This window comes from Cryphonectria parasitica (assembly GCF_011745365.1).
Source record: "Cryphonectria parasitica EP155 unplaced genomic scaffold M406scaffold_2, whole genome shotgun sequence".
Classification (NCBI taxonomy): domain Eukaryota; kingdom Fungi; phylum Ascomycota; class Sordariomycetes; order Diaporthales; family Cryphonectriaceae; genus Cryphonectria; species Cryphonectria parasitica.
In genome coordinates this window covers 575,156-588,946 of record NW_024468910.1, presented here as the reverse complement: position 1 = coordinate 588,946, position 13,791 = coordinate 575,156, and the positions used below count along the sequence as shown (strand labels likewise).

Here is a 13,791-nt window from a genome sequence, read left to right as displayed (position 1 = left end):
TCTTGGATTGAGATAGGTAGATGATTAGTTTCCTTGTTGATTACTCCTTAGTTGTATACAATAGGTTGTTCTTCTATAGTGCTGAGAATGTATGGTTGCTTTTTTCATTTCCACTGTAGTTATGCCTGATTGATGATGTATGGGGATATGAAGTTTCCCTGAGCGCTGCTATTCAATAGTGCGCTATACTTGTATTCTTGAATGTATATATCGAACTTGATGTAAGCATAATCTGCTTTAAAAGCTCTATATAGGAACTGTTCTAGTCTGATTATCTGCAGTTTCTTTACAAGCGATCTTGTTCTTTTGAGTTTGTTAAAAGCTGCTTGTCTTTCTTCTAAGCTTGCTTCGCTGCTTCTTAAGCAAGCTTTTTGGCCTGCTTTTGCTCGTATCGTTATTATTCCTAATCTTTTCTCTGTTGATGCTAGTTGCGAATCTTATTGTTGATATGAATCGTATAAAGCATTGTCTTGCATTGCTACTACTCTATTTTTTTATCCACGCATTGCCTGGGGCAGTTATCTGATAGTCCGATGTATGCATTATAGTGCTGCCTGTTGAAAACCTCTTTGAAGCGGAGTTCCTGTTCTTCAACAGTCTGAAGGATTTGTTCTGGTTCTCTGATGGAGAACCATTTGTATTGCACTTTCTCTGAGAAATGCATTCTGCAGCTATAATAGGCATAGGAGATCCATGCTAGCTCGTGGTATAGATTGTGAAGTAGGCTGATCCGAGGATCTTTGTTTTGTTGTATCTCGATGTTTTGCAAGAGGATGCAGGTGAAGAGCTTTTCTAGCTCTATTCTATAGATAAGATATTTAATTTATATTATTTCCTTATTCTATTCAATACTGAAGGGAAATCTTTCTGTAAGCTTCTTGAGTTTATTGTTTATGAGAAACTCTGGTGAACTGCTAGATTGTCTGTCTTAGCTGGTTTCTTCTGTTGCTTGTGAAGCATTCTTAGTGTTGTTCAGGTGCTTATATTAATAGCTGAAAGGATACTATTCTCTATTCATATCCCTGGTTGTAGTGCTTAGCATAGATAATGAAGAATGTTGAAGAGTATTGTTGCTAAGTTCTTCTTCCAATGCTTGAATGCTTTGTTCAGCAATATTGGAGCAGTTCAACTCGTTGCTGCTCGTAGTTGTATTAAGCATATGTATTCGCTCTGCTGTTGCTATCTGCCTGCAGCGCTTAGATTTCTGGGAAAACTATTCTGAATCTTTCTTGCTCGAGAGATATATTAAGCAGTTGTTGTTATAGCAGAATATTCAGCTGAAACTTTCATGATTAACAGAGTTCGATACTTGCTCTAAGGGGATGTTTTTGCTTAGTTGATTGGATTTCTGTTGCTAAGCAATATTCACTTAGCATTCCTTCTGAACTGGTTGCTATTTGTTCTTTTGTGATTAATAGCAGTTGTATGCAATGTGTTTCTGTTTGTTGCAGTTGTAGCAAGTAATACTGTTCTTCTTGCTATACTGCTTGTTGGCGGCGTTGAGCTTCATGGAACTGGTATACGTAGTACTGCTCTGAGCTGTACTGCTATATTGACTGCTATTTTTGTTTTGGAGTTTCTTGCTTGTATTAGCTAGAAATCTCTAAGTCTAGCTTCCTTCCTTTTTAGACTTCTTTATTCGTTATTTGTATAAACAGTTATTGATACAGATTGCTTGATTAGAAAACGTTGCAAAGTTCTCTAGCCAATCCTGCTTAGAGATCTCGTTCTTAATATCATCCTTGAATCCTTTATAATAATATTCCATAAGATTCTTGTCTTCCTATAGAAGTCTCGCTGATAACTATTTAAATCTAACTGTATAAGCAGAGGCTGACTTGGTTTGTTTGAGATTCATAAGCTGCTGAGCTGTAATACATTCCTCATTAGGATTATTAAAGGTTTTCTTAAAAGCTTTCTCAAAGCCTTCAAAGAAATCAAACATGTTCTTAGTATCCTGGATGCATGCATCGGATTTATTCTAATACTTTAAATAGTTGCATAAAGAGGGTTTGTACTAGATAAGAGTATTCTTTTCGAAGCGAGTTTCTGCAAGAATAACTTTCTCGGACTTCATAGCAAACTGGATTGTATAGTATAGAAAGTATGCTCTGCAGTGAGTAAGGAATTCATATAGCATTTTCTGATTGCTATTATACATAGCAAGCTTGTTCATCTTGTATGCCTTTCCAGCACCGCTGGTAACCATAGAGATGAACTGCGCCTGTTGAGCCTGTTAAGCTAGCTAAGCCTGTTAGTTAGCGATGGTAGCGCTCTGAGCCTGCTGTTGTTCGCACAGATTCTGAATATGCTGGGTAAGCTGGTATATCTGATTGACCAGTTCTTCCTGAGTAGAAGCGCGCGAGGACGAAGGGATTTCTGGAGGAGCTATCGTATTCCGTATTGCTTAAGAGGTAACACTGAACCGTTCTTGAACAAGAATTATCAAAATGTAATGAGCACTGCAGCAATCCGAAGATTCCTAAGTATATGAAGGAGTTTATGCTAACAAGAGCGATGTTGAAGTATTAAGTTCTTGAATACAGAACTGTATAAGTCTTAATAAGCGATGCAAGTATTTACTGCTTTTGGAGCTACTCAGTATATAAGACTGAATACTTAGATTGATAACTGAAGAGCTATGTACCGAATTTATCTAATGGTAATGAACGTTTGCTTATATATTCAGCTCTTCAGTGTGGCTCGTTGGGATCGCTGGCGAGCTCAGCGATCCTCCCTCCTTCACAACCCTAACCCTGGGTTATGTAATCAATGTTTCGTCAGAGCGTTGGATTCTTGACACCTGGTCCTTGTTACTCGTGACCTGTTTTGTGACCTGCATGTTGGATGGGTCATAACATCAATGCTTACAAAGAACTGAATGCTGCCTTCAGGATTAAATCTTCGGAAAAGAATTTAGAATTAATAACTCCAGATGAATAAGATAATTATATCAAGGATATACATGGTGCGCCAGCATACGAATACCAGGGAATCAGAGCAATTTATAAATGTATTAAAAGATATTGAAATCTATTAAGCTTTAGAAAAAGGATTGAAGATATCCTATAACAATGCAATAGCTGTAGAAAGAATAAAGTAGAGAGATATAAGCCTTATAAACTACTGTACTCCTTACTAGTATTTACAACTATTTAATAATCTATTAATCTAAACTTTATTATCAAGCTATCTTTCTTATAAGAACTCTTAACTAAAGTGCAATATAATAGCATTCTAGTAGTAATTTGCAGATTAAGCAAGTATACTTATTTTCTTTTCTATAAGGAAAGCAGTATAGCAGAAGAACTTGCATATGCATTTCTTAGAATAATTATTGCTAATTATAGCATATCAGAAGAAGTAATTTCCAATAAAGATAGAAAGTTCAACTCAAAGTTTTGAATCTTGCTTATGAAACAGCTCAGAATATACTACAGAATATCCATAGTATTTCATCTACAAATAGATAAATAAACAGAAAGAATAAATCAAGTTATTAAATAATATCTTCAATACTATATTAATTAGGAATAGAATAACTGAATTAATCTGTTGCTTTTTGCATAATTCGCTTATAATAGCGCAGATATAAGCATAATAAAGAAGTTGCTATTCTTTATACTCTATAAATACAATTCAATAGCTTATTATGAAATACTGCTAGAAGCAGATATAAAAGCTGCAAATAAAAGAATTAAGAAGATTAAGAAGATTTAAGAAAAACTTCAATCAGAATTATAGTTCATTCAGAAATGAATGATATAGTATGCAAACTCCAAAAGAATTGAGAAACTAATTCTACAGAAGAGAGATAAGATCTATCTACTTCGGAAAAACATCAAAATAATCAGATTTAGCAACAAACTCGATTACAAGAAGTTGGAACTATTCAAAGTCTTATAACAGATCTTCCCAGTTAACTATGAATTAGCATTATCTTATGGAATGAGAATATACCCGGTTTTCCATATCTTACTGCTGGAATCAGCAGTATAGAAAGCACTAGTGAATAATATAGCAAAAGTGAAAAACAATGAGCCAGAGTATAAGATAGAGAAAATCCTTAAGCATAGAAGCATAGATAGTATAAGGGAATACCTCATTAAGTAAAAAGAATACTCAGCAAGCGAAAATTTATAAGAACCACAGAAAAACGTTAAAAACGCTTAGGAAAGAGTAGCTGAATATTGAAAAAGGAAGGAAACTAGCACCTAGAACGATCGCTCCGCCCCGGACCGAGATTCAGGAGTTTCAGTAATCTCGTTCTCCAACTCAGAACAAACCTCTCGAGCATCAGAAGAACCTCCATCACCCCCAACACCATTCACATCGCCTAAAAAGGAATAGTTCAACATACTATCAGGAGACCAGGAGGGCTCTCCTGAAGCTAAAGCAAAAAACCTCTCAGGAAGGGAACCAACAGGGATACAAGCCTGCTGCTCCTTCGCCAGCTCCTCCGCTTCCACACGATCAAGCTCCTCAATCGTATCCAGACCCCGATAAACAGCGCGCACCATTTTCTCGGCTCACAGCTTGCGCTGTTTCCGCAACCAGCGCACCTTAGCTATAGCACGCTCTAGCTCCTCCTCCGCATCATCAAGAGCAGCCTCAGCAGCAGAATGCTGAGCCACAATCTTTTCTACCTGCAATGGTAACAAGCTGTGCATATCACAATTCCCACGCTTATACTTAATACACTCTGTACAGCATAACGAATCCTCCTCAGAAATAAGGCAGCAAGCTTTGCGATCTCCGCAGAAAGAGCATATCAGCATCTCGATGCAACGAGAAAGAGCAATGAGCCAGAGGAAGATAGACTGTTCCGTCTTTTTGTAACGAGCTTTATCAATTCTGTTCATTATCCGAATTAGAAAGGCAAGATTATGCATGAAAGATTTGCTAGAATACTTATAGAAGATTGTTGAGGATAATGACTGATAGGAGGGAGATGATGTTATAACTCATTCAACATGCAGATTACAAAACAGATCACAAGCAACAGGGATCAGATATCATGATGCAACATCAGATAACCAACAAGGATTACATAACTCAGGATTAGGATTACAGGCTGTAACTAATCAGGAGAGAACCGGAGCAGTCAACGATCAGTCCTCACAGTTCAGGCAATGGATCGCAATAATCAATCACCAACTCTTGCAGTCCATACTGAAGAGCTGGATATATAAGGATGCGTTCTTCGCCATTAGATAGATTCAGTATATAGCTCTTCAGTTATCAATCTAAGTATTCAGTCTCATACACTGAGTAGCCCCAAAGGCAGTGAATACTTGCATCGCTTATTAAGACTTGTACGGTTCCGTATTCAAGGACTTAATACTCTGATACTGCTCTTGTTAGCATAAACTCTTCGTGTACTTAGGAATCTTCGGATTGCTGCAGTGCTCATTATACGAAGATTCAATTCTGAAAGCAGCATTCAGCTTCTTATGTACATTAATGAGATTTCCTGATTCATCTTGAGCAAAGATGTTCTATATATCTGAGAAATCTGCATCTCAATAGTCTGATTATCTACTAAGAGCATTTGCTTATCCGTTTTCTAAGCTTTTGCAGTATACAATTCTGAAGTTGAATTATAAGAGAAATTCTGCTCATCTAACTTATTGCTTATTCAAGACTTTAATTATTATGAATATAATCAGATTCTTATAATTCAAGTGAATTGTGATCAGATGCTGTATGCTGATAAGATAGTATTGCTACTCCTCGAAAGCCTTCACTATAGCTATGAGCTCCTGATCAGAGATTCCGTAGTTAACTTCTAAGCTGTTCAGCTTCTTCGAAAAGTTGCTTACAATCCTTAGATGCTCTTAGTTGTTTCGTTAACCAAGTTGTTCTTCGAGTATATACTCTAATGCATTAGTTTCAATTTCAAAGGGTTTGTAGAGATCTGCTTTATACAGAATTAGCTCTAAAGTAATGCATTTGATAATCTTATCGAAAGCTTCTTATTCTTTGGAAATTTATTCAAAGAATTATTCCTTCTTAGTGAGATTTGTAAGAGAATATGCGATTCAGCTGTAGTTCTTAATGAACTGCTTATAGAAGTTAATATATTCGAGAAAAGATTTAATATCTCTAATATTCTTGGGAATTAGCTAATTTCTAACAGCTTCTATCTTATCTTTTTGTAGCTTAATACATCCTAGCTTGATTGTAAATCCAAGATAGTCGATCTTTTGTATATGAAAGTGACTTTTTGCGGATTCTATAAGAAGTTTTGCATCTTAAAGCATTTGCAATACTATTTCTACATATTCCTTATATTCTTTCAGTATTCGAGAGTAAATAAGGATATTGTTGAGATATGCAATAATGAATTGATTCAGATGCTTGCATAGAATATAATTGATTATTTCTTGAAATGAAGCTAGAATATTCGTTAAACTGAAGAGTATAATCAAATATTTGTAATATCCGTAGCGTATTCTGAAAGCAGTTTTCCATTCTTCTCCTTTCTTTACTCTAATCAGATTATAAGCTCTTTTTAGATTTAGAATTGTAAACTACTATACTTCTTGCAGCTTATCTTATAGTTCTTTGATAAGTAGCAATGAATATCAGTTTTTGATTGTGATATTGTTGAATTGCCTATAGTCAATATATAATCTAAGCTTGCTATTCTTTTTGGGTATGAATAGAATAAGATATTCTGCTGATAATTGCAATGATTATATGTATTTCTTCTTAAGATTCTTATCAAGATATTCTCTGAGTGCTTCTAATTATACTTTATCTAGTTTATAGATAGGGAAGAATTTGGACTGTTTTTCTTCTTATAGTGGAATCTTGTAGTTATATAAGCTGTATTCTGGCAGTTTCGTATTCAATTCTTTCTGGAATAATTTCTTGAATTTGTAGTACTCTTGTGGTATGTTCGCGAGTATTGTGTGATGAGCACTGCAGTAATCCGAAGATTCCTAAGTACACGAAGGGTTTATGCTAACAAGAGCGATGTCGAAGTATCAAGTCCTTGAATACGGAACCGTACAAGTCTTAATAAGCAATGCAAGTGTTCACTGCCTTTGGGGCTACTCAGTGTATGAGACTGAATACTTAGATTGACAACTGAAGAGCTATGTACTGAGTCTATCTAACGGTAATGAATGTGTTTTTATATATCCAGCTCTTTAGTATGGATATGTTGGATAGCAACATATCCAAGTTATCCTGCTAGCTCTGGATAGCACATATTCAAAGCTATTCTTCCTGATTAGCTATGCTTGTAATCCTAACTCTGAATTATGTAATCAATGCTTTATTAGAACGTTGGGTTCTTAATACCTGGTTCTTGTTACTTGTAACCTGTTTCGTGATCTGCATGTTGAATGAGTTATAACATTATCTCCCTCCTATCAGTCGTTGTTCTTAACGATCTTCTGTAAGTATCCTAGCAAGTTTTCTGTATGTATGATCTTGCTTTCCTAATTGAGATGTTGAACAGAATCAACAAATCTCGTTCTCGCGCTGAGAAGACTAAGCAAAAGGATTCTCTTCTTTCCTTAATCCTTACAAACGCTACCACTATGCCTTTCTGTTTCTTTTGCGAGGGTTGTAGTATTCAATTTTGCTAAATCTCTGCTGAGGACTCCTCTTGCTGCGCTGAGTATGTTCGCCTGGGCCGCTCTTGGTGCGATGTTCAAGGGCTGAGCGCAGCGGAAATCCGCCGAATAAGCGTCCAACACCAACGCTTGGAGGACCAACTCGAGGGTGCTGAGGGGCGGCTGCGCGATGCTGCTGCGGAGGTGGAACGTTTGCGGAAGCAGAAACGCTTGTAGTTTGAGAGAATGATGAAGGCTGTTCGTCGAGGCCTTTCCAGCGTGGAGGAGCTAGAGCGTGAGGAGGCTGAGGAGGAGCGAGCTCGTATTGCTGCCGGGGTTCGTTCCGTAGTTGCAGAAGAGTCTGCTGTTGTTGCTGGAGATTCTTTCTTTGAGGATTTTGATTGGAATTCTGTAGATGTAGGGAATTCTGTGGTGGATTGGTTGGGTTTCCTGGAGGGTGAGATTTCTGAAGCTTCTGAGTCTCGGTTCAGGGCGGAGCAATCGTTCTAAGTGCTGATTTTCTTTTTTCAGTATTCAGCTATCTTTTCCTGAGCGTTTTTAACGTTTTTCCGTAGTTTCCATGAATTTTCGCTTGCTAAGTAATCTTTCCACTTGATAAGGTATTCCCTTATACTATCTATGCCTCTGTGCTTAAGGATTTTCTCTATCTCATACTCTGATTCATTATTCTCCACTTCTGCTGTATTATCTGCTAATATTTCCTATGCTGCTAATTCCAGCAGTAAGATGTGAAAAACTGAGTATATTCTTATTCCATAAGATAATACTAATTCATAGTTAACTAGAAAGATTTGTTATAAGATTTTGAATAATCCTAACTTCTTATAGTTGAGTTTATTGCTGGATCTGGTTATTTTGATGTTTTTTCGAAGTAGGTAGATCTTATCTCTCTTTTGTAGGATTAGTTCTCCAATCCTTTTGAAGTTTGCATACTATATTATTCATTCCTAAATGAATTGCAATTCTGATTGAAGTTTCTCTTGAATTTTCTTAATCCTCTTAACTCTTTTATCTGTAGCTTCTGCATTTATTCCTAGCAGTATTTCATAATAAGCTATTGGATTATATTTATAAAGTGCGAAGAATAATGATTTCTTTATTATACTTATATCTGCGCTATTATAAGCGAACTGTATGAGAAGTAATAAATTAATTCAGTTATTTTATTTCTGGTTGATATAGTGCTGAAGATACTATTCGATAATCTGATTTATTCTCTTCATTTATTCATCTATTTGCAGATGAAATGCTATGAACATTCTATAATATATTCTGAATTATTTCATAAGCGAAGTTTAAAACTTTGAGTTAAACTTTCTATTTCTATTAGAGATTACTTCTTCTAATATGCTATAATTAGTAATAATCATTCTAAGGAATGCATATGCGAGTTCTTCTGCTATACTGCTTTCCTTATAGGAAAGAAAATAAGCATACTTGCTTAGTTTGCAAACTATTACTAGAATGCTATTATATTGCACTTTAGTTAAGAGTTCTTATAAGAGAAGTAGCTTAATAATGAAGTCTAGACTAATAGATTGCTAAACAGTTATAAGTACTGATAAGGAGTGCAGTAATCCATAAGGCTTGTATCTTTCTGCTTTATTCTTTTTGCAGCTATTACATTGTTATAGAATATTTTCAATTCTTTTTCTAAGGCCTGATGAATTCCAGTATCTTTTAATGCATTCGTAGATTGCTCTAACTCTCTGATATTCATATGCTGATGCATTATGTATATCCTTGATATAGTTATCTTATTTATCTGAAGTTATTAATTCTGAATTCTTTTCCAAAGATTCAATTCTGAAGGCAGCATTCAGTTCTTTGTATGCATTAACGAGATTCTCTGACTCGTTTTGAGCAAAGATATTCTATATATTTGAGAAATCTGCATCTCGGTAATCTGATCTTCTGCTAAGAGCATCTGCTTATCTGTTTTCTGAGCTTTTGCAGTATATAATTCTGAAGTTAAACTATAAAAGAAATTCTGCTCATCTAACTTGTTACTTATTCAAGACTTTAGTTATTATAAATGTAATCAGATTCTTGTAATTCAAGTGAACTATAATCGAGTATTATATGCTAATAAGATAGTATTGCTATTTCTCGAAAGCTTTTATTATTGCTATAAGTTCCTAATTAGGGATTCCGTAGTTAACTTCTGAGCTATTCAACTTCTTCGAGAAGTTGCTTATAATTCTTAAACGCTCTTAATTGTTTCATTAACCAAGTTGTTCCCCGAGTACATATTCCGATACATTAGTTTCAATTTCAAAAGGTTTGTAGAGATCTGCTTTATACAGAATTAGCTCTAAAGTGATATGCCTAATGATTTTATCGAAAGCTTCTTATATCTTGAAGATTTATTCAAAAGATTGATTCTTTTTAGTAAGATTTGTAAGAGAATATACAATTCAACTGTAGTTTTTGATAAACTGCTTATAGAAGTTAATATATCCGAGAAAGAATCTAATATCTCTAATATTCTTAGGAATCAGCCAGTTCCTAATAGCTTTTATCTTATCTTTCTATAGCTTGATGCATTCTAGCTCGATTATGAATCCGAGATAATCAACTTTCTATATATAAAAATAACTCTTTGCAGATTCTATAAGGAGTTTTGCATTCTGAAGCGTTTGCAATACTGTTTTCACATATTTCTTATATTCTTTCAGTATTTGAGAGAAAATAAGAATATTATTGAGATAGGCAATAATGAACTAATTCAGATGCTTGTATAAAATATAGTTGATCATTTCTTGGAATAAAGCTGGAGTATTCATTAAACCGAAAAGCATAATCAAATATTCGTAGTATCTATAGCGTATTCTGAAAGCAGTTTTCTATTCTTCTTCTTTCTTTATTCTGATCAGATTATAAGCTTCTTTTAGATTTAGAACTATAAACTATTATACTCCTTGCAATCTATCTTGTAATTTCTTAATAAATAATAATGAATATTAGTTTTTAATTGTAATATTATTGAGTTGCTTATAATTAATGTATAGTCTGAGCTTGCTATTCTTTTTGAATATGAACAGAATGAGATATTCTGCTGGTAATTGCAACAGTTGTATATATCTCTTCTTAAGATTCTCGTTGAAGTACTCCCTGAGTGTTTCTAGCTGTGCCTTATCTAGTCCATAGATGAGGAAGAATTTGAGCTGTTTCCCTTTTTGTAGCAGGATCTTGTGATTGTATGAGCTGTATTCTAGCAGTTCTGTTTCCAATTCTTTCTGGAATAGTTTCTTAAATCTGTAGTATTCTTATAGTATGTTCGCGAGTGTTGATTCTGGTTCATGTGCTGTTTCTGCTATCTGAAGGAACAGTAGGTACTGTTGAGCGTGCTTCTTTTCATTCGTTGTTTTTGGTAACGCTTTTGGTGGCGTTTTTGAGAGCCTTGAGCGTTCGCTCCGAGCCGGACCGAGCGCTCGAGGGCCTGGTTTTGAGGTTTTTCTTGTGTGGACTCACAATCCACTTTCTGAAGCTTTTCCTTATCGCTCCGGGGCGGACCGACTTGCTAAGAGCTTCGCTTCCGTTGTTTTGCTAACCTGTTGGCGCTCTGGCATTGTCTGGGTTCGCCTGTCACTAGATCCTTCTCCTTGAACTGCCAGCTCTGCTGACTTGAAAGTATATATGAAGTTGTATGAAGCTTCTTTTCCTGAGTATTCTTCAATAACTAACTTTGATCCTGCGCCATTGATTGCAACTATCTCTCTGGATACAGCTTGTTCTCATAAGATCTAGCCAATAATTCAATCGATTCGAGAATTGTGCTCCTTGAGCTATAAAAGTTCTATAATCAGCTCATGCTATGCTGTATTCGTGATATCAAAGAAAATTCTAGTTATACGTTCTTGGATTAAGATAGATAGATGATTAGTCTTCTTATTAATTACTCCTTGGTTGTATGCAACAGATTGTTCTTTTATGATGCTGAGAGTATATGATTGCTTCTTTCATTTCTACTGTAGTTATGCTTGATTAATAATATATGAAGATATAAAGTTTTCCTAAGCGCTACTATTCAATAGTATGCTGTACTTGTATTCTTAAATGTATATGTTGAGCTTAATGTAAGCGTAGTTCGTTCTGAAAGCTTTATATAGAAACTATTTCAGTCTGATTGTCTGCAGTTCCTTTATAAGCAATTCTATTCTTTTGAGCTTGTTGAGAACTGCTTGTTCTTCTGAGCCTGCTTCGCTGCTTCTTAAGCAAGCTTCTTAGCTTATTTTTGCTTATATCATTATTATTCCTAATCTTTCTTCTATTAATGCTAATTGCAAATCTTGTTATTAATATGAATTGTATAGAATATTGTTTTGTACTGCTATCATTCTATTTTCTTGTTTACGTATTGCATGAGGCAGTCATTTGATAATCCGATATATACATTATAGTGCTGCCTATTGAGAACTTTTCTGAAGCAGAATTCCTGTTCTTCAACAGCCTGAAGAATTTATTCTGGTTTTCTGATGAAGAACTATTTGTATTATATCTTTTCCGAGAAGTGCATTCTGCAGCTATAATAAGTACAGGAGATCCACGCTAGTTCGTAGTGTAAGCTGTGAAATGAGCTGATTCGAGGATCCTTGTCTTATCATGCTTTGATATTTTGTAAGAGGATGCAGGTAAAGAGCTTCTCTAGCTCTATTCTATAAACGAGATATTCAATCCATATTATCTCCTTGTTCTATCCAATGCTAAAGAGGAATCTTCCCTTAAGCTTGCTGAGTTCGTTGTATACGGGAGATTCTGATGAATCGCTGAGTTGTTTGTTCTAGCTTAGCTCTTCTGTTGCTTAAGAAGCGATTTCAGTATTATTCAGATGTTCGTACTAATAGCTAAGAAGGTATCATCCTTTATTCATATCTCTGGTTACAGTGCTTAGCATGAGTAATGAGGAATAGTGAAGGATATTGTTGCTAAGTTCTTCTTTCAACGCCTGAATGCTTTGTTCAGTGATATCGGAGCAGTTCAAGTTGCCGCTGCTTGTAGTTGTATTGAGCGTATACGCTCGCTCTGCTATTGCTATCTATCTGCAGCGCCTAAGCTTCTGAGAGAACTATTCTAAACCTTTCTTGCTCAAAAGGTGTATTAAGCAGTTATCATCATAGCAGAATATCCAGCTGAAACTTTCATAATTAACAGAGTTCGATATTTACTCCGAAAGAATGTTTTTGCTTAGTTAATTGAATTTCTATTGCTAAGCAATATTTATCTAGCATTCTTTCTAAATTAATTGCTATTTGTTCTTTTAAGGTTGATAGCAATTGCATGCTATATATCTCTGTTTATTGCAATTATAGCAAGTAATACTATTCTTCTTGCTATACTGTTTATTAGCTGCATTGAGTTTTATAGAACTAGCATGCATAATGCTGCTCTAAGCTGTACTGCTCTATCAACTGCTATTTTTGTATTAAAGTTTCTTATTTATATTAGCTGGAAACTTCCAAATCTAGCTTTCTTCTTTCTTAAACTTCTTTACTTATCATTCATACAAATAATTATTGATGCAGATTGCTTAGTTGGAGAATATTGCAAAGTTCTCTAGCTAATCCTGCTTGGAAATCTTATTCTTAATATCATTCTTAAGTTCCTTATAGTAGTATTCTATAAGATTCTTATCTTCCTATAGAAGTCTTGCTAAGAATTGCTTAAATCTAATTATATAAATAGAAGCTAACTTGGTTTGCTTGAGATTCATAAGCTGCTGAGCTGTAATGCATTCTTTATTGAAATTATCAAAGGTTTTCTTAAGAGCTTTCTCGAAGCTTTTAAAAGAATTGAATATATTCTTGATATTCTGGATACATATATTGGGATTATTCTGATGCTTTAAGTAGTTATATAGAAAAGGCTTATATTAGATAAGAGCATTCTTTTCGAAATGAGTTCTTGCAAGGATAACTTTCTTAGATTCTATAGCGAACTGAGTTGCATAGTGCAAAAAGTATGCCCTGCAGTGGGTGAGGAATTCATGCAGCGTCTTCTGATTGCTGTTGTATATGGCGAGCTTGTTCATCTTGTATGCTTTTCCAGCATTACCGATCGTAGAAATGAACTGCGCCTGCTGAGCCTGTTGGGCTAGCTGGGCTTGTTGGTTGGCGATGGTAGCGCTCTAAGCCTGCTGTTGCTCGCGCAGATTCTGGATACGCTAGATAAGCTGGTACACCTAGTTAATCAGTTCCTCCTG

The 13,791-nt window shown here is 35.2% G+C and overlaps 2 protein-coding genes across 2 annotated transcripts; both read right to left on the bottom strand.

Annotated features, from left to right (window-relative positions):
- Positions 1–1,804: 1,804 nt before the first annotated feature.
- M406DRAFT_251266 (uncharacterized protein) lies at positions 1,805–1,960 on the bottom strand (the record flags this gene model as incomplete). The annotated part of the gene is made up of 1 exon (XM_040916755.1): positions 1,805–1,960. A coding segment is annotated over one exon (156 nt), but the record flags the coding sequence as incomplete, so codon positions are not given.
- Positions 1,961–13,227: 11,267 nt separating this feature from the next.
- Positions 13,228–13,404, bottom strand: M406DRAFT_250676 (uncharacterized protein; the record flags this gene model as incomplete). The annotated part of the gene is made up of 1 exon (XM_040916715.1): positions 13,228–13,404. A coding segment is annotated over one exon (177 nt), but the record flags the coding sequence as incomplete, so codon positions are not given.
- Positions 13,405–13,791: the final 387 nt, after the last annotated feature.